The sequence below is a fragment of the Scomber scombrus genome, chromosome 1 (assembly GCF_963691925.1).
Source record: "Scomber scombrus chromosome 1, fScoSco1.1, whole genome shotgun sequence".
Taxonomy (NCBI): Eukaryota; Metazoa; Chordata; class Actinopteri; order Scombriformes; family Scombridae; genus Scomber; species Scomber scombrus.
Window position 1 is genome coordinate 1,138,715 of NC_084970.1, and position 23,395 is coordinate 1,162,109.

At 37.4% G+C, this 23,395-nt stretch overlaps 2 protein-coding genes across 2 annotated transcripts; both read left to right on the forward strand.

The window, feature by feature from the left end:
• The first annotated feature begins 5,084 nt into the window (after nucleotides 1-5,084).
• On the forward strand, nucleotides 5,085-8,126 carry tssk6 (testis-specific serine kinase 6). The gene is made up of 2 exons (XM_062417548.1): nucleotides 5,085-5,342; nucleotides 7,404-8,126. Exons 1-2 carry the CDS (start codon nucleotides 5,085-5,087, stop codon nucleotides 8,124-8,126), a joined length of 981 nt encoding a protein of 326 aa, XP_062273532.1.
• Nucleotides 8,127-11,494: 3,368 nt separating this feature from the next.
• hdgfl3 (HDGF like 3) lies at nucleotides 11,495-23,395 on the forward strand. Its single transcript, XM_062415794.1, has 6 exons — nucleotides 11,495-11,720; nucleotides 12,641-12,717; nucleotides 14,022-14,160; nucleotides 14,401-14,562; nucleotides 21,193-21,327; nucleotides 22,909-23,395. The coding sequence occupies exons 1-6, from the start codon at nucleotides 11,637-11,639 to the stop codon at nucleotides 22,933-22,935; spliced, it is 624 nt and encodes a 207-aa protein (XP_062271778.1). The 5' UTR covers nucleotides 11,495-11,636; the 3' UTR covers nucleotides 22,936-23,395.

The following is a 23,395-nucleotide window of genomic DNA, read 5'->3' on the forward strand; positions in this document are numbered from 1 at the left end:
CTTTTGCATCACTCACAATGCGACACAATGACAATGACAATGTCAAATCCAGACTGACGGAAGGGTATCAGAGCAGGTTGAGCAGAATCCATGATGCTACTAGAAGAGCGGTATGAAGGACAACACAGAAGACAGACACTGAAATAAATGATCTGCTGGCACTTTGAGGATGATGGATCTCTATTTCTCATCCTTCCACATCAAAAAGCAGTGTTACCAATGTACAACGTTACTGATACTTACATTGTTACTACAACTCATGCAGATAAGTCAGTGCTGTCTGGATCACTTAACCCTGTAAAGTCTGCAACATCAAATTATTGCCAGAAAATTCTAATTCTCTGAAACTGGAGTGTTTATTGGAGTTTCTGACAAGTAATATAATATATGAGTTTTATTTTCAATCATATTTGATAAATCTGGAAGTTTTTGCAGTTTATATTTACTTGGCATGTTTTTTTAAACAAACAAAAACATATGAATACAATGGTGTTTAAAGTCCTTATAGGTCCTGCATAAAGCTCATATCACCACCTACTAAACTTATTATGTATGATGATGATACATAATGCATGAAATGCAATAAAATGACACTGTGCATTGCATGTATCTGGTCTTATACATCAGGTTTCTTAGGAAGAAATGATCACACTGATGATGTAGAGCTCTCTAAAACTCATGGATCAAATATGATTCACTTGGCGTTACAGGGTTAAAATAACAGCTCGGAACATCTGTCTCAAAGATCTGATTTGAGACACACATCTGATTTGTTTGCAGTCTGAATGAAGCCTATGAGAATACATGATACTGTCTTTAGTGCTTCTGCATACATGTTACTCACTGCTCAAACATCTTACCTCACATGTGAAGTCAATGGTTGTTTCCTGCTGACATCTGCTGGAAGACTTTATGAAACACATGCTGTCCCATGTCAAACATACAGTAGCCATAATTATACACGATCTCAGGTCAAATAGACATATTCATATATAAAGAAACAAACAAATATCCATGGATTTGATGCACCTCTGTTAATAGTGCTCTAAAACCAGAAATGCAATGAATGCATTCACTTAACTGCTGCTTTGTTTCACAGTGCTCTCTGTACTTGTTTACACAACTATCACATTGAAAGCATGGTTTGCAAAGCAGTTAACAGTTCACACACTGAGTTCAGACTTCTGCTGACAATAATACTATCAGTTTCAATTCAACTGAAGCTCCCTGTGCTCTCCAGGGAAAATATTACACCAAACTCCCTTTAAGAAATATGACAAATTACATTTTCCTTGTGTCCTCAAAACATAAAACTTAAAAGGACTGCCTTAAAAATATTGTAAGTTAATACTATTTTCCACTTTCAATGAATTATTTTTTTTAACCAATATCAGTCCTGATAATAAATATCAAATATTCATTCATTTTCAGGATTTTCACCCTTTAAATACCAGTTTGTTTACATATAGAATAGTTTCCATATAATAAATGCTAAGTGAATTATTTTGAGGGGGGATTATCACAGTCTGGGATATGTCAGTGATTAGCATTAACATTGCTTTTGATACATTATTATATTTTGTGCAGATTTTTAAAAAACAAAACACAAAAACCTCCCTCTAGGATCCTTAGGGACTAAATGTCCCCATTGAAACCCATAATAACTACATTTTCCTTTTTTGAAAATGCTAAAAAAAAATGACTCTTCCATGCATTCCTGTGTTCTGGCATTTGGGAGACAAAACATCTGTTGTAGGTTTTTCACCAGATAACATCACTTAACTGTATTTTACCTATGGGAGAATACCCCAGTCCTGCTCGTCCTGTTTTATGAAGCAGAACACAGCAAAAATGTGGTTGAATCCAAAATGAGCTGGATGTGTTGGTATGAGTGTCAGAGTGGGGTGTGTATGTGTGTATTGAAAAATAAATGTGTGTGTGTGACAACAGGTTGTGTTACAGCCAGATTATGTTGTAACACAACCTGTATCAAATTCTGACATTAAGATTGAAGAATTCAAAAATCATCATTGATGGCTAAACGAGGAACAGTGTTAGTGATGTGGAGCTTTCTGAACATCGTCATGAGACCTACTGACACAAACACACATGAACGGAAACCTCCAGCAGGAGCAGCTCAACATAATTCACGTAAAACTTCAGGAAGATGTATGACAAGTAATAAACCAACAAGTATGCACAGCCTGTCTAAAATGATACAACATGAACTGGAGTTATCTAATCAGATTCTTGCAGTGGAACTGATACAGACAGTAGTAACCAATTCCTACTTAGGACACACTAATCTGCACCTGTCAGATGCTCAGTAGACCTATCTTGTTATCACTTGTAGAGTGAGTCCATGGCACTGCTGCCTCAATCAAGTATCCAGTCAACACCTCCTCTTGCTGTGCACTGAAGACTTGGCTCACACTGTCACACTTAATTATGACTATGTTAATGATTGTGTTGTACACACTGGCAGCTTTCTTGAATTTTGTTCTCTAAGGTTTTGCCCATTTCTTGCAGTATCTGCTCAGTGCCACATGTGAGAGCTTTGTTGACTGACCCTTCTGACTTTCCCTGATTCACTTTATCTGATGCAGCCTTAAGTACATGTGCAGACACACGCCTATTTGTTTTCCTCTCCCACTGTCTGAGTATACTGAAAAAAGATAGAGATATATAAATAGGAAGAAGTACACTAACTCCAAGTAGTACCACCGTGTAGAAATACTTCTTTCACAGTAGTTGATGCTGCAGCTGAGTTACAGTCCTGCAGTGTGTGAGTGTGGAGGGAAGAAGGAAGCAGCCAGGAACAGAAAAGAAGCCAAACTCAAGTGTAAACAAGGATTTACATATTTTCTATTCAAATGAATTCTATAATCAATGTTTTAATTAGATTTTTCATTTCACCAGGCTGGTTGACAGAGTAGGTGGTGAAGGTATCATTTAATAATCTTATTATTTTTGTTTTTTTATGTTAAATGTTTTGTTTAATTGTGCTTATATTGTATTATTGTGGGCGAGTACTTACTTGAAAATGAAATGGTACATCTCCAGATGTTTTTTTTTCTAGCAAAGAATTAGTTGAGTTAATAATTTCAACAAACTGATGTTGTGTAACTGCCTGACAGACAGCACACACACTTCTCTGATCACAATATTCTCAACCTTGTTCCTACTGAAGGGAATATGTTTCTGTTGTAACAGCTTATTAAAAAATATATTATTGTATATTATTATAATTATAACATGCTGTCGTACTCAAAAACTCATACTCAAATCTCATGTTAAGGACAAACTCACTAAGGTCATGGACCTGTGATAACATCACTGTAGTCATGCTAAAGCTGCATTTGTTACACAGCTTATTTTATCTCAGGTGTCTACACAGGAAGAATGATGCAGCACATATGTGATGAAAGTCTGTGACCTGATGTAAGTGAGAGAATACTTCCTGTGGAACTGTAAATATTATTTTTATTAACATTGAATGACTTTGCATGTGTTGAAAAAGCTTATTACAGTATTTTCATGAATTGAATCAAATGATTGATAGTACAGTATGAGATGGTTTGAGAACTCAGCACTGTATTGTTCCCTGTATTAAAAATGCTGAGCTTTTATTTCTAATACTTCCTCATAACAATGGAGTGTGAATGCTGATGTTTTGTGTTGATTGAATATTGAAATATAATTATCTTGACATGCTGCCTATTAAACTATCCAGTTGTAACCAACAAGTCCTCATATTGGCAAATGTTGCAGTCTTATTTCTCTCCTCACTGTAAACTACTGTGGAACAACTGATACATTTTTGCAAAAATAAAGCCTTGTTTTATAATGAAATATGTGGTAAGAAATAAATGGAAGTTTGTTAGCACATAATGATGTTTGTGTTCAACTTCTTTAATGCTGTCCCAAAACTATTCTTACTTGTGGCTTCTGTATATTCTGTATATCATTCAAATTGCTTTATTTAGTATTTAATGTACCAACAGTCTGATTAGACAGGTGTTGGCCAATGACTTCTATCCAAACCAGACAGAGTACTTGATTTTAAGGACATGGATCCTGCCAAAGTACTAGATTAAAAATAGAATTCTGAAATTAGACCATATTACCCAAATGTAACAAAAAGAATTTCAATGAATGAATGATGTATTGTTCTAGCAAATTCTTTAGATTAAGATTTGAAACCAGCATATTCCCTCTGCTTGCTGTATTACTACACGGTCGCCCATAAAGTTGGAATAAAATATTTTTTACTTCTTCTCATGAAATGATTGTGACAATGTGATTTATTCTTGATAGATAAAGTGTATATATTCTCAAAATTGTATTGATCAATCTCATTGCACCTGGTCAAAGGTGATGGCTGATGTGTATAAATAGAAAATAAAAAGAGGAATGTATCTGAAAACAAAATTATTCCAACTTTTTGGGCGACCGTGTATATTGGAAACAAATGAAAGAATTGTTTAAAAAAAGCGGGATGTATCTGTTGATCACATGTGGATGGAATGTATTGACTGCTTAAGAAAGAGAAACAAGAACATCAGTCTGCTGATTAACACCATTTTCATAATGACAAAATACTATATACACAGCCACATTTATGAAAAGTCCACTTTTAATGTTTTTTATGAGTTTGGATTGTAAAGTAAATCCATGAATAGTATGAATTAAAAAACTGCAAACAGATGAATAGAGCCTGAATGTACTAACCTATAAAGTAAATTGAAGGCTGATGTATGTTGATCTCTTTTTTTCCTTTTTATTGTATTGTTTACAATTAACATTTTTACAATTTCTCGTATATTTAATATTTTTTACTTAGACATATGCCCGGTTTTTAATACTATGGTTGACTTGTTTGTAAATGTATTGTCAATAAAGCTTTATAAAAGTTGTGTTGTTGCTCTGCAGAAGAAATGAATCATTTAAATGTAGTTCTGATGGACAATTCTAAAAATTATGTCATAAAATAATGATTCCATATCATTGACTCACCACCAAACTAACCTGGATCTGAATTTTTGAGGAGTAACTCAGCTGACTGTATCATCACTACATACACAATGATTGATAAGTTATTCTTGGAGAAGAATGGGTACACGTATAGGAACGTTCTGGGTGAAGGCATGTATGGCAAAGTTGTGTGTGCATACTCAACCCACCAGAAGCAGAGAGTTGCCATCAAGATTGTAGACACAAAAAAGTTGCATTCTGATAGCTGGGAAATCTTCCTGTCTCGAGAAATGGAGATCGTCAAGTCATTGAACCATCCCAACATTGTCAAGACTTACCGGATTTTAGATATGAAAAAGAGCAGGACAGTAAGTACCACTGACTGGTACTTTATGATTAACCAATGTTACTTGTAAGTACTGCATATCTACACAGAGCTGGGTACATGTGCCAAGAGATACATGACAAATATTAATACATGCTAGGGCCAGTTTCATTTGAAATACAGGAGGTGGTTATAAAAAGAGTCAAAGTACAACTCACTTTAAGTGAATAAACATGAAACGAGTCAATCGCATGCTTGTGGAAGCAGTAGTGGTTATTGTGGTACGTATGGTAGAATGAGAGCATGTTTCTGGATTTTAGTTAAATGCCTTATTGAAATATTGGATGGATTGCCTTGAAATTTTTTTACAAATATCCATGGTGTTCAAAAAAGATCCCTACTTTGATTTCGATTTCACTTTATTATCCGGTTGTTTTCCTGACATTTGTATATAAAGATAGACGTAGGAAGGTGTGACGTTACCAGTTGATTTGCATTAGAGCAGGTTGGAGCTTATGGTTGGCGCCATCCTTTTTCATTAGGAGCTAGAACCTTTCAAATAAGGAGTGCGGGGTGTTGACTTTCACACTACCTTAGAAATTCTGGTTACTGCACACTTGGACTAACATTTCCACTCTTCATTAACATCTAATAATTGTATTATGTCTTTTCTTCTGTACAGCACTTTGGTCCACTGTGGTTTTTTTAAAGTGCTTAACGAATAAAGTTGGATTGGATTCCCATCTGCCTGTGCTGTAATTACTGTTTACTGCTAATTAGCTAATATTGGCATTCTATAACATGGGTGGTGAATATGGTAACTGGAAACAGAGCACTGAACCTAAGCTAACATGAGCTACTTTAGCTAAACTGTGCTAACAACTTTCGTTTCACAGTCAAGGAACATTAAACTTAATAAGAATTATTGCAACAATAATCTGACTCAACGCGAGTCCCACTGTATATACAATAGCAGCAGATGAACCAACTGTCAATCATAGCTGTCAATCAACACCCATACTGCAAACATCAAAGCTACAATAAGTCTTCAAATCCTATTAAGGGGGTGATGATTTCCAAAATGACCACAAGTTCACTTATTAGAGGGCCTGGATTTGATAACACCGACCATAATGACTCATGGGAAGAAATGATTGACTTAGTATTTCTAGAGAGAAGTTGAGGACTTTTGAATGGGAGTCAGTTGGGGTATCTAGTGACTGTCAGTGGTACTTTAAGGTACTTCTGCTTACACAAACATACTACATGTCAGACATTACGAATGAGTAGCAGCAGTGTGATCAGTTTCATGGCTCACTGGTGCACTGAAGCCTACTTAAACCTACACTCATTTAACAGTTTGACTGACTGAGAGTCTTTTCAGTCCAGCCTGTGGGACCCTAAATCTCTGTTTGGGGAGGGGGCATCTGATGACTTTAACTTTTCCTCTAGTGCCACCGTGATGTTTTTGAGTGAGGTGTCTCACTATTGGATGGATTGCCATGAAAATGAGTACATACATTCATGTTCTCTTTAGGATGAATGTAATAACTTTGGTTCCTATTTAATCTTTTATCATCAGGTCAAAATCTCAATTTGACCAATACACTATGACTTCCCATTAGCCACAACACCAGTGACATTCCAATTAACCTCAGCTAATTAGCAAATGTCAGCCTGCTGAAAGGTTAAACTAAGATTAACATGGTAAATATTATGCATGATTGATATCAGCATTTTAACATGCTGACATTTGCATTTAGCTCAAAGCACCACTGTTTCCAAGTACAGCTTGGAGAGCAGCTAGCATGGCTGACCAAGAATATCCAAACTATTCCATAAAGGTTCATGTGGCTGAATTTGGCTTAGTTTTCATTCCAACCAAGCAGGAGCACACCAGGCTTAACTCATTCAATCAACTGATCTCAGTCTTCAGACAGTTGATTGGTCGAATTGTGTGCTCTTGATTGGTTGGAACAAAACCTGCAGGCACATGGCCCTTTATCGAATAGTTTAGACAAGCCTGCTGTAGACTCTTAATCTAGTTTTACATTGATTAGGTATCCTGTTGCATATATTTGAACATGCCCTTTTGCATTTGTAGGTCTATATGGTGATGGAGCTCTGTGTGAAAGGTAATCTTTCTACGTATGTCACAAGTGAAGGGTCTTTATCTGAACACTCGAGCTGCAGGCTTTTCACACAGCTGTGTGAGGCCATCCAGTATCTTCACAACAGGGACCTGGTGCACAGAGACCTGAAATGTGATAACCTGCTTCTGGACATGTATCTCAACCTCAAAGTGGGTGACTTCGGGTTCAGCAAGAGGCTCATTTACATGGACAGCCACATGAAGCTGAGTGAAACCTATTGTGGCAGCCTGTCCTATACAGCACCTGAAGTTTTGATTCATTCTCCATACAACCCCAAAGTGTCTGACGTTTGGAGTATGGGTGTTGTGCTGTACAGGATGCTCTATGGATCAATGCCCTTTAATAGCACCAACCTTTTGAAGATGGTGGAGGCTCAAAAGCAGCATAGAATCACATTCCCAAATAGTCCGACTGTTTCATCTGAGGCACAGCATCTTATCCAAAGCATTCTGCACCCTACTGTTGAGTGGCGGATTACAATCGGCAACATATTGCAAAGCTCCTGGATGTTGAAGAGAGGGAGAATGGAGGACAGTCATGAGGCCTCCACATCAAGCACTGGCTCTAGACAGGAAGAACCTCAAAATAAAAATGCCAGAGAGGACATGGAAGTCCAACATGATAATTCAGATCTGGGAGAAGGACCATCAACTGCTGCAGAAAAACTTAAATAAAAACATTCATTTTCAATTTTGATAACTCTTTCGTTTAAAATGTGTCTGGATCTTCCAAAAGAAACAACTATTTAATTTTGTTTAAAAAAAGGCAACATACTGTAATCAAACTGTGATCGGCCCATCAATATCAAAGGTGCTTATTGTATTAGTTTTAACATTGAATGTCACTCTGAAGTAAAGAGTTGGAAAATGAAATGCTGGAGGGATGTTATAGAGGAGATGATTCAACCAAATGGTTATTATGGAGGTATGTGATGTTATGTATGACTTTGTTATATATTTTATCCACTGTTAGAAACGTTTTAGTCATAATGTAATCAAACATCTAAAATGACAGAGTTCCTGGAGCGATTTCAATTCAAGTGATTTTCTGTGCAAAAATACATAGGTAGTGTGTTTTTAGTATACATACCCTCTGCTCTGTGCTTCCAGGAACAGTTTATCCTTGCTGAGATGCAGTGGAGGGATAGTCACACGAAGAGGGAATTTTGCATGAAAAAGACAAGATATCTAATCCACTTGATTTGGTTAATTCAAATGGGCTTCATACTAGCTTCAGCTGAATTTTGAAGTGTGACTGAATTTTGCATCCACATTAGGACTCTCCAGTCAATACAATGTCACAAGAAAGCGGGCATATCTCAGAGCATGACAAGTGAAATAGAAATACATGCTTTGCCAATGTGTGAGGCTTCCTGTAGCAACGCCTAGGTCCCAACAGTGTGAAATGACTAACATTTAAAGCTAGAAGACACAACTACACCAGCATAAGGCCTTTTTCTGGTACTTTAAAGTAACTTAAGTAACTTGTATCAGCGTACTTTGATGTCAAAATGCATGCCTGTTATGCAAAATGTGTACAGAGTGGCAGATCTGACAATGTCATTTTACATTTTACACCTTTCTTTGCCATCATTTTTGACTTAAAAGTGGTTAACTAAATAATGAATTGATTTATAGTATCAATAAAGAAAGTTAGTAATGTACCCACTTTTGTTCTGGACCAGGAACCTGCCTTTACTGTTGAGTTACCAACAGTTCAACCAACATTTTCTTACCACTAGTTTGGCCTTATGTAACACCATGGTAACTTTAACTCTCTACTCTTTAATAAACAACATTCAACCACAACAAGCTTTTTTACCCTACTGCTTGGTTACGGTTTGTTCAGCTCATGTCCATAATCAATATGTTCAGTTCTCTGTAGCAAATATTTTACTAACATACCACAGTAGTAGCTGACATGTACCACAACAATAAAAAAAATGGATAAAGTTCATATGTTGCCGAACATTTTGCAATTAATGACATATTGAGGCTGCTTTGGCAATTTTATATTGAGAATCAACTAATAACAAATCCTGATCTGATTTTATTATATGAACAAACCAGCCTTAGAAATATCAACATCAATTCTATTCTAGCTCTCCAAATCAGGATTCAAATATTTTGGGGATCATCATCACACGATCCACTTATTATGTGTACAAAATGTTATGACCTTAACAGCAAAAATCTAATCTGAATAACAAAGGTTGAATCACTTACTTCTTTCTTTGATGGAAAGAGTGCAAACTGTTAAAATGAATGTTTTTCAATATATTCCCATCTTCTCACCTGAACCCTTTTCCAGATGTATTGATTCTATCATCTCCTCATCCAGGGATGACTCCAAGAATCACTAAAGTCTTTCTGCAATGGAATACATTTTCATTGGGTCATTTGCCAGTTTTGACCAATTGTGTGCCAATTTTGAACTAAATAATTCAGACTTTTTTTAAAACACTTCTAACTACAGGACCCATTCTTCCTCATTACCTCAAATCTCACCTGCTACTGGCACAGATCATACACTCATGGCTGATACTTTAAGGGTCATGTGACTTACCTCTATGACATTGTACTACCAACAAATGAATCAAGTATAGAGAAAATAAGAGCAAGCTGGCAGAACCAACTGCAAACTACCCTCTCTTATCATTTCTGGGACAAAGCTATTAACTCATCCTCTGCTGGTGCTCAGCTTAGCCTCATCCAGTTTAAAGTGCCTCATAGAGCTCACTATAGTTAAACTCTCCAAAATTAACTCAGATACATTAGAGGATAAATGCAATAGATGATCATTTTATCTGTGTGATCTCTCATATGTTCTGTTCATGCCCTAAATTATTTAGGTTTAATGTAATTTCTGAAATAACACATACCCAAATGTACCATCTCTGCACATAGCCATCTTTGGTAGATCAACAGAAGATGACATCACAACAAATATTCAAATAAATGTTATTGTCTTTACCAATCTAATTACTCGAATAAGAATTTTCCTGTTGTGGAAATACTTCAGTCATCTCAATCCCAGATACGCAATGCCATGTTCTTAAACCTGGAAAACAACAGCCTTGTTGCTATAACAACGATTTCTTTCTCTTTTTGTAATGTATTATATATTTACTTTTTCTTATCTTATTTACTATTACTTTGTATCTTTTTTCCACCTCGTTAGTTTCATTGTTATAGTACAATTCTTGTCTACTACTTTACTTACTTAATTTGATCTACTGTCACCTCTATCTTTGTTATCAATGCTTATATACGATCATCTTATTCCTTGTTAAAGAGGCCTGATGGATGGGGTGTATGTCAGGGGTCTAAGGGTGTTCTGGATTGTATCTGCACTCGATTGCTCAGCCTGCCTCAACTACCCCGGATGTTTGTCACAGAAAATTGAATTTTAATTGTGAGATATGAATGTTCAGTTCCAAACTAATAAATTCAATTTCAAATTATACAATTCAGATTCAGTTTTTCAATGCAATGATTCAAATTGAACAATACAAATTCAAATTATGTGATTCAAATTCAGTTTTTTAATGCAATTATTCAAGTTAAGCAATTCAAATTCAAATATAAATGATTCAAATTCAGTTTCTGGTGGCACATATTTCAGCCTAGCTGTCAATGATCCAGAGAACCTGCAGGTCCTTATTCATTAAATAATAAAGTCAATGTACTTATGTGTGTCAGTGTGTGCAGTTTGTCTGATAATGACCATAAATGACTCTTATCATTATGTGAAAACTTACCATACGTTATTCTGTTGGGTTTGGTAACATCATACATTGTATTATTACTTTTTGCAGGATGTATGAGATGAGCTGAAGACAGACTTTTAACATAATAAAACGCCTGTATTGTAAAACATGTGCGTCACTAATGCTTTTATTCCGAAGCCCGGAAGTTCGATTTTTTTCCCCTTATTCCTTAACAGACTTCACAGGTACTCTACTCCAACTTAGGCCATTCTTGATCGCGTTTACACCTGAATTCGTGCGTAAGAGGATAGCCCTCTTCCAGGCCCCGTTTTTCCGCGTTTTTTAATTATTTATTTCCGTGTAAACTGCAGTCTTGATATAAAAACATTGATGGTCGATAATTTAGCCCTGTGTTGAGGGCACTGCGAAAGGATTTTTCTAAATTCATCCCGAAGCTCAGTTTATATCCAGCGATATGGCTCGACCACGGCCGCGGGAGTACAAGGCAGGAGATTTGGTTTTCGCTAAAATGAAGGGATACCCGCACTGGCCGGCGAGGGTGAGTGTGATGCGGCCGGGCTGGGAGCGCAGGGAGGCGGGGTTCATTTACACAATACAGCCGCTGCTTTTGCTGGAAGAACAAGCCGCGGCTCCCCTGAGCTCGGCTGGGGGTCCACACGGCCAACATTGGCTCTGCTTATTACTGTTACTCACACGTCTGTTTCTAGCCGTCATTATCCTCCACACTGAGGCAAAAATGTACGTATTAAAAAATGATGAAAACACGTAACATTTACGGAGCTCTATTCGCTCAGCTCGCTCGTTTCATTCAGCTCTTACTTGAGTTGTAACGCTCATTTTCCCACGTTAATATTTCTCATGAATGAGCTCAACATGTGTTTTTATTGATGTATTGTTTGTATTTAGCTGTCACACGTGGGTTAAATGAGCCAGTGGTTGACCTCACGTAACCCGCAGCGTCTCTGTTTCAAACACAATGATGCTCTCATTTGTAGTGACTGTCTAATAGTCACAGTATGTATGTATGGCCTCATATTGAATGGCGCACATGGGTTTATCATCATGTCATGAGTTGCTGTGGATGTCCTCAGTGCAGTGAGCTGTCACTGTCAGGCATTTGTAACCTCTTACAACACGTTACCTGGAGCATCTCTCTCTCTCTCTCTCTCTCTCTCTCTCTCTCTCTCTCTCTCTCTCTCTCTCTCTCTCTCTCTCTCTCTCTCTCTCTCTCTCCACCATCATACAGTAGGTTATGACTGACTCAGTTCAGTTCAATTTCACCATGCTTTATAGTGCATGTATGACAGGACACGAGCCTTCAGTAGCCCCATACAAGCCAATGTCAGTTAAGGTGATGCGATAGTTAACACCGGTGATTAAGACAGAAAGCTATCAGCATTAGGAGGGATGTAATAAATATTCAGTATCAGTGTCTCTGTCTTCCTCTCTGTCTTTCAGATTGACGAGCTTCCTGAAGGAGCCGTGAAGCCACCTGCCAACAAGTACCCCATCTTCTTCTTCGGGACTCATGAAACGTAGGCGCCTTTTCTTCCAGGACGTCCAGCTTCCAGGAAAACAGCTGCCGTACATGAATAGTAGTTCAGCCAAAAAAGAAGTTTTTCCGAATAGAAGTGGTGGTTTGAATACAATGCATTAGACAAGTTGTAGCCTTGAGCTTTAAAGTTCATTCATTCCTTGAAAATAATAGCTTGACTAACTTAGGAAAAGCTCACAGACAGTTTTCTCAGTTGTTATGGTAACATTAGAGCACTTTTTAATGCTCAGTATTTAAGGATAGGAATTTAAATATGTAAAACTATATTTTAATAGACAATCAGTTTTTTTCACTTTTGTAAGTAATTAAAGTAAAATAATCAGTGTTGGGTTGAAGTTGTCCAGCAGCTTAAATCATCTACTATATTTAAAGGTACCCTGACCTCTAATAGCACTATTAAACACTTTTTTTTACAAGTTGACCCCTCTTTTATTGATTTCATGTAGGCCTGTTACGGTAACTTATTTTATTGGATGATATATCGTCCAACAAATAATTGCGATGAACATTATTATTGTCATTTGAAGATCATTTTATACCACTGATATAATGATAAAATAATAGCATAATAATGTAACTCCTCTTAGCTGCTAATGTGAAGTGTGGTGATACTGAGGTAAAAAAAAATGATCAAGCTCATGTCCATGTATCATATGATAAGTCCATATATAGACATGATGATGTTAGTAATGATGTTATTGTACAATAAGTCCATAATGTAAGTATTGTGACAGGCCTAATCTCATGCATGTGCACGAGGAAACACATGCACTGACAGTCCTGCCACTTCTTTTTCACACCATTCCTGCAGATGACTGTAATGCACCAATAAAAAGCAGCATTGCACTCACAAAGACAGAGAAGAAGAATGCAAGCTATTAATCATGAATTTATAATACTTTACAAAGGAAAGAAATGCATTTAGCACTTTAGTTAGACCTCAAACATAACTTTTGTTTTGTTTACAAGAAAACTCCACAGGGCATCTTTAATATCTTATATCTGAAGATTAGGTTATGTGTTCACTTATTTTGTATTTACTTCTCATTTTGTCCTTCAAAAAAGACACAATGTGGATCATCATGTGACTCTAAAACTACTGAAACCCACATTAGTGCTTAAAAATTCCGAGTTATCAGCTCTTTAACTTAGACACAGTAAGTCAAAGATGGGAAAATTAGCTTTTAAATTAAAAACATGTTGATGTCAAATATAGTATCATTAAAGTTTGTCCAACCTGTTGCAGTAATACTCGTAGTAAATACATCTTCCCCTCTTCTGTAGCGCGTTCTTAGGCCCAAAGGATCTTCTACCCTACAAGGAGTATAAAGACAAGTTTGGCAAGTCGAACAAAAGGAAAGGCTTCAACGAGGGCCTGTGGGAGATTGAGAACAACCCTGGAGTCAAGTTCACAGGCTATCAGGTCAGTCTGTAGTCTGTTATGTTTGTAGTTCAGAGAAAACAGAGGGAGAAAACACGGAGGGGGAGGCGGGCTAGGATGCTCAACAAAGCCACATTGTTCCCTCGTCAAAACTAGAAGACACAAGTGAAAGTGCTGTTCAAAGCAGACACAATTTGAAAGTTAGATCAATTATTCTGAACTCTCACATCTGTAAATCAGTCCTTTATTTTTCAGTAATTATGAGGTTTGTTCTGTACACAGGCCATCCAGCAACAGAGTTCATCAGAAACAGAAGAGGGGGGAAACGCTGCTGACGGCAGCAGTGAGGGTGAGGAGGGAGACTCCGTGGAAGAGGAAGAAGATAAGGAAAAGCTGAAGGGAGACAAGACTGGATCCAAACGGAAAAAGACGGCTACCTCCAAGGTACTTCACTTCAGCAGCTGAACACACTAACACAGGAGAGAGGACAGTACAGGTAGAACAGGAGATGATGGAACAAGAATTGACAGAAAATGAATCAGCCACAATTTTTATAACTGGGTCATCCATTTAGCTTTTTTATTTGTATTTTTTCAAATTTACAGGTTTCAGCTTCTTAGACATCATAAAATTAGTTTTTCTATTAACATGCTTCTCTGGTGATCTGATCACAAGTGGACAGCAGAGGCACATTGCAGTTCACACCTGTCTCTATCACCCTGTTTACACCTGGCATTGGGTGATCTGATCTGAAGTGGACAGCTCTAAATAAAGTGTAAACTCACACTCACACTTTGACCACACAGCGTCTGTAGTGTAAACACTTATCATCATCAGTCAGCTGTCATCAGTGCAGGACATGGTGGGTGTTTTGGTAAACAGTTGAAAGAATGGAGAGGAGGACAGATGTATGTGGTAATCTGAACATCTGGAATAGTTTGTGCATATCAAATCTATTAGTTCAATTTTCATTAGCTCTTTGCTCTTTAGCCCACACTAACAACAAGTCCGACTGACATAATAACTGTGCACTGGGCCCTTTGACCTTCTATCAGAAGTGACATATGCAGTGATAAAACCTGGACACAATTGGTCAACTTTAGACTGCTTGAGAGACTTAATAGGGACAGGTATAAACAGCACAAGTCCAATTCAAAAACGTTACTCTCTGAAAATCACCTTAGATGTAGTTCACCATTCAGAACTCCAAAAAACAATACAAATAGAGAGCATAAATGACTGAAGAAGAATACAATGCATGATATGGGTGCATATAAGGTGGGTATGTGAAAGTACACAGTGAGTCTCTGCTGTCCACTTGAGATCAGATCACCAGAGACACATATGGGGGCAGGTGTAAACAGGGCCTATTATGCGTCTCCAGCTGACCACTGATCACTTCTGCTAGAACATCAAAAGGCCCTGCACACAGTAATCACATCAGACAAGCACCAAGTTTGTTTCTGGTGCAAGAACTAATAAAAATGTACAAGCTATTCCAACTCCAACCACATACATCTGTGCTCCTCCAGATGTGTCCCAGACCACCCCGGCAAGGATCAAAATGAGTCTTTGAAGGTTGTTTATACTTATACTATATACTATATATTTATAGCTGTCCACTTATGATTGGATCACCTGAGAAGCATGTTAATAACAGGCGTAAACAGGGTCTGTGGGTCACACAAAACAAGCTTTTTTAAGTATGTTAACTTGAGCTTTAGGAAATTGTGATGGGCATTTGTCTCTAATTTCTTTACACGTTATACATTTTATTCATTGTTTAGTTAAGAAAATATTCTTCAGATTATTAATAGATCAAATGTGGATTAAACCCCTGCTGAAAATAGTCCCTAACAAATGCTTTTAGAATAAACTATACAGATCTTGTATTTGAGACATGATTAGCAGCAGAAGCAAACAATGAAGGCGTTGCATTCGTTGCATACACAAATAAACAACCACATAAAGCCATTTAGACATGATTGAAGGCTGAAAGGTGCTACGAATCTTAAACCACATCTAAAAGTGTAAAGTGTGACACCTTGTCCTTATCCTTGTGTACAGGTCTAACAAGCTTTGTTGGAAGTTATATGAAAGGGCTTGATGTTTGAATATATTTAAAGTTTATTATTATTCATATTTAATTAGTTAAGAATAATTTCATAGGCCCTGGCAACCAAGTACTGTCCCTTTAAGAGAGTGAGTGCCTGGTGCAAACACCTGTAGGTAGACAGTTTGGGTTAATTAGTTCCTGCATGGTGTAGCAGTGGAGGGACAGCAGGTTTCTTATCATCCTGCTGGATCTTACAATAAAGGCGTCTGTTGTTTCATCATAGGACTGGTGTGAATAATTGAAGGCTACAGCAGGACACTTGTAAGCCACTGTGTCTCTACAGTTACAGTGACTAGCTGAGAGGAAATGACTGTCTTTTTATAAAATTAAATTATAGACAAAGTCATGATGTCACACCCAGCCTAACCTAGCTTCAGTAACTCCTCTAAGTCTGTCGTTGATTGTGTCTTTCATTGTTTAAGCATGTTACTTTGGTTTACTTACTATATTCTAAGAAAACGTCCCTACCCTCCCCCAGCTGGGCCTACCAACCAAAATACTACTGTACTTATGATAGATAGATAGATAGATAGATAGATAGATAGATAGATAGATAGATAGATAGATAGATAGCTGTTAGATAGATAGATATATAGATAAATAGATAGATAGATAGATAGATAGATAGATAGATAGATAGATAGATAGATAGATAGATAGATAGATAGATAGATAGATAGATAGATAGATAAATAGATAGATAGATAGATAGATAGATAGATAGATAGATAGATAGCTGTTAGATAGATAGATATATAGATAAATAGATAGATAGATAGATAGATAGATAGATAAATAGATAGATAGATAGATAGATAGATAGATAGTTAGATAGTTAGATAGTTAGATAGATAGATAGATAGATAGATAGATAGATAGATAGATAGATAGATAGATAGATAGATAGATGGTTTACAGCAGCTACATCCATACATACTCCATACATATCTAACTATCCAATGGAAAAAAACTAAAAACGTATGACTAAAAATATAAAAAAGTTGTTCTAATAAATAATAAATAATAATAAAAAGTGCCAGCCAACCTATGAAGCAGCACTGTAACGCAAACACATGTGGCCCCCCTGCAGCTAACCTTTCATGCATTTTTAGCATCTTTCATAGTAAAGATACTTACCATTACAAATGCACTAAGAAATGTAATAGACCACTTTAGAACATTGGACCCTTTGGGCTCTCCCTCACCTGACGTTAACACTACTGGGGTGTCTCCCCCATCTGTCAAATATTCCAGCTGTTGATCTCAGTCTTTACAATGTCCTGTTTCATCTTCGTCAGCCGGCTACGCAGTTTTAAAAAAAATCTTCCTGACTGACTCTCTGTGGTGAATTTGCTGCCTAATTTAACCTATGGATTGGACCAAAAGTCTCTGACACATATGACAAAGAAAATCACCATAGACAGACAATAACATAAGGTAAGATGTTAAATGGACTGTACTTATATATCGCTTTATGACCACTCAAAGCGCTTTTACATTACATGTAAATACATACAATCATGAACAGTTGGCACAGCAACAGGAGCTATTAGGGGTTAAGTATCTTGCCCAAGGAAACATCAACATGTGGACTAGAGGAGCCGGGAATCGAACCACCAATCATCTAATTGGTGGATGACTGCTCTACCTCCTGAGCCACAGCCACCCCAAGATAAGATGTATCTTTATTGATCCCCCCCATAGGAGAAATTCCGATTGACACAGCAGTACAGTGAGGGGGAAAAAAGTAGTAGTAGTAAAAGTGTAAGGGTGAAAGTCATAAAATAGGTCAAAATAAAATCAATTTAAATACTATATACAGTAAACAATCTCTGCGTAAACAAATATGCAATGTATAAATGTGCAATATACAGTTCCTGAGATCATATACATGTGTGCAATGTTCCTGGGACTTACATATTAAAACAGCATCAGTTTTTTTTTAGTGGTAGTGGGAGGTACTGGGAGCTGTGGTGTTATACAGTCTGATGGCTGATGGTATGATGTGTAATCTATGTAACTCGTGGCCTATTAAAAAAATAATAAAAACATTTTTAAAATTCTTATCTTACACTTTACAGCGCTGCTATGAAGGGAGCCACATGACAGGGTTGTGAAGGTTGTGTTCAAAGGCTGGACTTTTAATTATTAGTGGAACTGTACATGTTAATGGAACACACATTGTTGGTTTTGGTCGTTGACAGTAGGGATTTTCACAGCAGATATTTTGACTTGGAAAAGCACAGTTGTCGCTAATAATATTAACTATGGTTCTTTTCTATTCTTATGTCCCAGTAATCCATGACAGTGTGACAGTAAGCCAGCATGCACAGCCTGAAGCTGAAGCAGCTGGAGCATCCCAGTAACTGAATGCTTACTGCACATGTCACATAACAGCAACGTCCATGGTTTGAGCCAGGGACCTTTGTTGTACATCATACCCATCTCTCTCCCCTCTCCAATAAAAGCAAACAATTAAGAAAAATCTTTAGAAAATGAAAATCTGAAGCAGCTAAATGGAATTCAGCCATCATTTATTATTTACACCTGTGACATGTCAACATGTTTGTAAGAAATGTGTAAAATAATTGCAGCTATTTCCTCTAACATGTACCTGGTGTTCATTTTAAAAGGGATATATAGTTTAAGCCTATGAGCAGCTACTTCATTGGGACAGACTCATGGACACAATATTGGCTTTCTTTATATGAATAGCTTCACCGTGTGGCATTTCTCTATATATCATTCATCCTGATGATCTGACTCTATTCACTACACTGTTCTTTTATATTTCTATCTTTTATTTGTCTTTGTTTTGGATAAAAAAGCTCCCAGGTTTGAAGGGATGAAGTGCTGCAGAGCTGAGCCCTGCAATACTGTTACTGTATTAGTGCATAAGCCATTGCTGCTGTAAATGGAAGCAGGTTGAAAAAGTCACACATCCAGCTCCTCACTTAGCAACCGCTGTTGCCTAGCAACTAGGCTCCATTACGCACAGTACATGTGGTGCATCTGAAGGAATGTGGCGTTTGCTGAGGTGTGTGTGTGTGTCGTCACATCATTGAAACACTAGTGTGTGTGTGTGTGTGTGCGCACACGTATGTGTGTGTGAGTGTACAAGAGGCACTTGAGGGAAATGGAATCTCCTCAGCAGAGAAAATATTAAAAGTGATCTCTGTCTTTATAGGATGGTTATCAACCTTCTCTCAATCCCCTTTCAACCCTACTCCTACACACACACACGCATGCACACACACGGTCACACGCACACGCACGCACACACACACACACACACACACACACACGCTGCATCACTGACTAATAGTGGAATTACTGAATTTTAAATTGGAGCTTTTTGGAGTTTTAGGGCATTAGTGGTACCACTGATATTTCCATTACGACTACTGATTTCAAATGGGTTGATAGTTGAGGAAATAGTTAATTAATTAATTAGGTATTTTTGCAATGTAAATAAAATAAACATGTTAAGGTTTACAGGTACTCTTGGTCCAAATAATAGACAATCATAACATTTTCATCACTGAAGTTGTGATGACACACTGCTTTGTGTCCATAAAATTAGGATCCACCAGCAATCTGACATCCTTAAATAACTAGGTCTAATGGACCTCAAATGTCAGATGTCTAATAATCTTATTCAAATCATTAAACACATCAAAATTTACATTTTATAACCTGGTCTGCTCCATTAAGCCTTGTGCTAGAAATGTAAGACGTATCTATTGTTTAAAAAATCGGATAATTTGTATCTTTCTCTGACTTGGATAAAGTTATTCATGCTTTCATTTACTCCAGAAGTGATTGTCATATTGATCACACCTTCAAGTTACACAGAATGCTGCAGTCAGTCTTTTAACTATCTTCTCTGCCAATGCCAAACAGCTTATTTTGATGTTGCTATTGACTCTTGTTTTGAGCTTCTGGTACCCCCAGGCGCTGCCAATCAGGTACCAATCAGGCACCTGTGAGCAGGTGAGTTGGTGTCTGCTCCAAGAATCAGCATGCCATGTTTGACTGATCTGGATAGGGCCCATGCGATAGGGCAACTTCAAGCTGGTGTTCCACAAAACCAAGTTGCAGCATTATTTGGAGAGATTCTTGGAGCAGACACCAACTGACCTGCTCACAGGTGCCTGACTGGTACCTGATTGGCAGCACCTGGGGGTATAATAAGCTGTTTGGCATTGGCATAGAAGATTTGCCAAATTGTCATGGGCGCAACCCACATACTCAGCTCTGCTGATCATCCCACAAATACATGTTCCTTACAAATGTGGCACCATTTAAAAGTGAAATAAACAGGCTTTCCAATGGTATAAGATTTATTCCCAAGAAGCACTGTTACAACAAAGAAATACTCTACCAAACACACATTTCCTTACTTTTTGTGCAATGTTTATGTACATTAAATACAATAGTTTAATTGTATTATTTTGTAATAATTGGTATCAGAATATCAATAAATGCAGATGCACAACAGTAATAAATAAAAGAAATGGCTCAGTAACAATCAGTGAAGCCAAGTCCATTTACTCATTGGTTCAACAGATCTCTACACAGTATTAATATATAAGTGTCAGTGGTAACTGTACATCCTTACTATTATTCGGACAGTGCATATACTGTATGTGTAAATACAAACCCTTAAACGCCATAACAGAGCTGACTGACGGCTGATCCAGCTGTGCTGCAGTTCAGAGGAAAAGGCGTCTCATTTTACTACGAACTTTTTCCTCTGAATGACATCTTCTGATAATCTTACCCCCCCCCAACCAGTTATTGTTCAATCATAGCTTAGCAATCATGACTAGTCACAGCAGGCCTGTCAAGCTTAGATGGTGCTGTAAAGTCATCTAACATGGTCTTACAGTGTTATTGTCCTTGGCTCCAAAGTGTGATGTGCTGCTGCTGCTGCTGACATTATGTGTCTGTGGCAGAAATCCCCCAAGCTGTCCAGGATTTCGTCTGGAGAAGAGGATCTGGAGAAGGACGGGAAAGATGACGACCAGAAGAGCGGCTCCGAGGGAGGAGACCCCGACAACGACATCATCCAAAATACCACCGACAGTAAGGTGGGATTCACAAAAGCTTACGTATTTCTCACGGATCAATCCATTAGTGCTCTCCTGACACGTTTGAAGAGAACAGCTCACGGTTAAAGTCAGTGTATCAAATCTCCGTTTTTGAGTGTCTCTCTAATTTCCTGAGCAGAAATGATTGATTATCCTGCAGCTTTCTCAAATGTTGTGAAGCATAACATAATAACTGAATGGTAATTAGTAGAGCTCTGTTTTGGGACTTGCCTGAATAAATATTTCGCTGGTCTTTTCAGTGATATACCGTTCTATGATTACCTCTGTTTGAACATTTGTGAGCTGGGACTCTCAAAGAAAACACAGGACTGATCAGAGGCAGCAACATCAGTCACCACAGCTTTAGAAATGTTCCAGACTTTTGGAGATGTTGAAGGCCTTTGTTGTTTGTGGGCTCCTTCATGTGATGAGTCAGTTCATAGCTATATCAAGTAGCTACACCAGTGTAGCGCTGTAAGTCTACAACATCCTAATGTTAAGTTAAGTCTTTTAAACCAGGCCGGTGTTTACTCAGCACAGATGGGAGGAAGCAACAGGATGTAAACTGTTGCTCTGAAGCTCTTTGAGTGGATTACATACTGTTTAGGTGAGCGTTCATTTCTAAACAGTGCAATGCTCCTTTTCCTGCTTTGTTACTGTTGGTTAATGTTGGTCTGAAAGAACAACTCTTAACTCACTACTACTTTGTTGATTGTGACACTTTTATATCTAATTCCCTACCAACTCATTGTTTCATTAACTTGCCACTAAAGTGAAATATGTTTAACTTAGTTATTACTTAGTGTATTACCTTCACCTGACCATGTATAGCTGGTGATCTTGAAGATGTTGTATTAAATTTGAGGTGTTGGATCTTTCAGCTGAGACTATTCTACAGCATCTTCTTGAACAACCCAACTGGCCTGTCTTTATATATACAAAATACTCTCACTCATGATCAAGGTTTTTTTTTTGTGTGTGTGGATACAACGCTTCAATGTCTGGTCCCTCAGCCATTGCTAGAACATGTCTTCTTTAGCTAATGTCGCCTCCTACAAACATAAATAAGGGAAATCACTCTCTGACAGCATGTGGAACTTGCAGTCTGCTGATTTAAACACAATTATCTAGTTTTAGTTAATTTTCCCTCACAGTCTAACCATTGTTCATAGAAAATAACATACCATAATGTCACTTTTTTTTTGAGAGTAAGAACTTTTTATGTCCATGGTGTATTACAAATGTATATTATATTACTTTGCTAACAAGTTCCCTGTAACGGTATCAGTATTTTTCTGATAGCCTGTTTCTGCTGCACCCAAGTAGCTACACAATCACTTACTGTAGGTTGAACATCATGAGAAGTAAATGTATTATTTGTGTTATTTTCTAACCATATTTAAACCAGAAAATGATGTCTCATTTTGTCACGGTTTACTATTGCTCTAATACTAAATGCAGTTATTACTGTTAATACTGTGCTCTCCACTAATAGTCCAGTTACAGTTATCTATTCATTTATTTTGGATTGACTAATACCACTAACTGTGTTTCTTTATCGTGTCCTCTTGTATCCCACAGAACCAGTTGCTCATAGAAGAACATTAAGTGAAGAAAGCATGAAAGGGAAATCATTATTTGTAGCTGTGATGTTTGAAAGTAGAATCTACAACATGATTTCTCATCAACACTGTCTACTGGCTGCCATCGTCACCTCCTCGTCACTTCTCTTTTGGACTTCCAGTATGTGTTTGTATGAAAGATGCACCCTTACTGATGCTAGTATCAGTTCTCATGTGGATACCAGGGTAAGACTGGGCATTATGTTACACTGTTTTTTCAGCACTTAAACTTAATGCAAAGGACCATGTTAGAAATCAAAGTAAAGCCACTTTATTTTCTTCCCTTTTTTATCATGGAACTCTCTAAAGATTGTAAGTCCGTTTTATCCAATAACTCTGAATGCTTATAAGTTGGTGTTGTTAAATTAACATGAAATATAGGATGTTTAAAGGGGCATTAAGTACTTGAAGACTTGTTCTATTGGCAAACGTTACGACCTGTGACA

Coding starts and splice junctions, on each gene's coding strand:
- tssk6 (XM_062417548.1), top strand. CDS start 5,085: ATGATTGATAAGTTATTCTTGGAGAAGAATGGGTACACGTATAGGAAC. Junction 5,343..7,403: donor ATATGAAAAAGAGCAGGACA/GTAAGTACCACT, acceptor TTGCATTTGTAG/GTCTATATGGTGATGGAGCT.
- hdgfl3 (XM_062415794.1), top strand. CDS start 11,637: ATGGCTCGACCACGGCCGCGGGAGTACAAGGCAGGAGATTTGGTTTTC. Junction 11,721..12,640: donor ACCCGCACTGGCCGGCGAGG/GTGAGTGTGATG, acceptor TCTGTCTTTCAG/ATTGACGAGCTTCCTGAAGG. Junction 14,563..21,192: donor AAAAGACGGCTACCTCCAAG/GTACTTCACTTC, acceptor TGTCTGTGGCAG/AAATCCCCCAAGCTGTCCAG.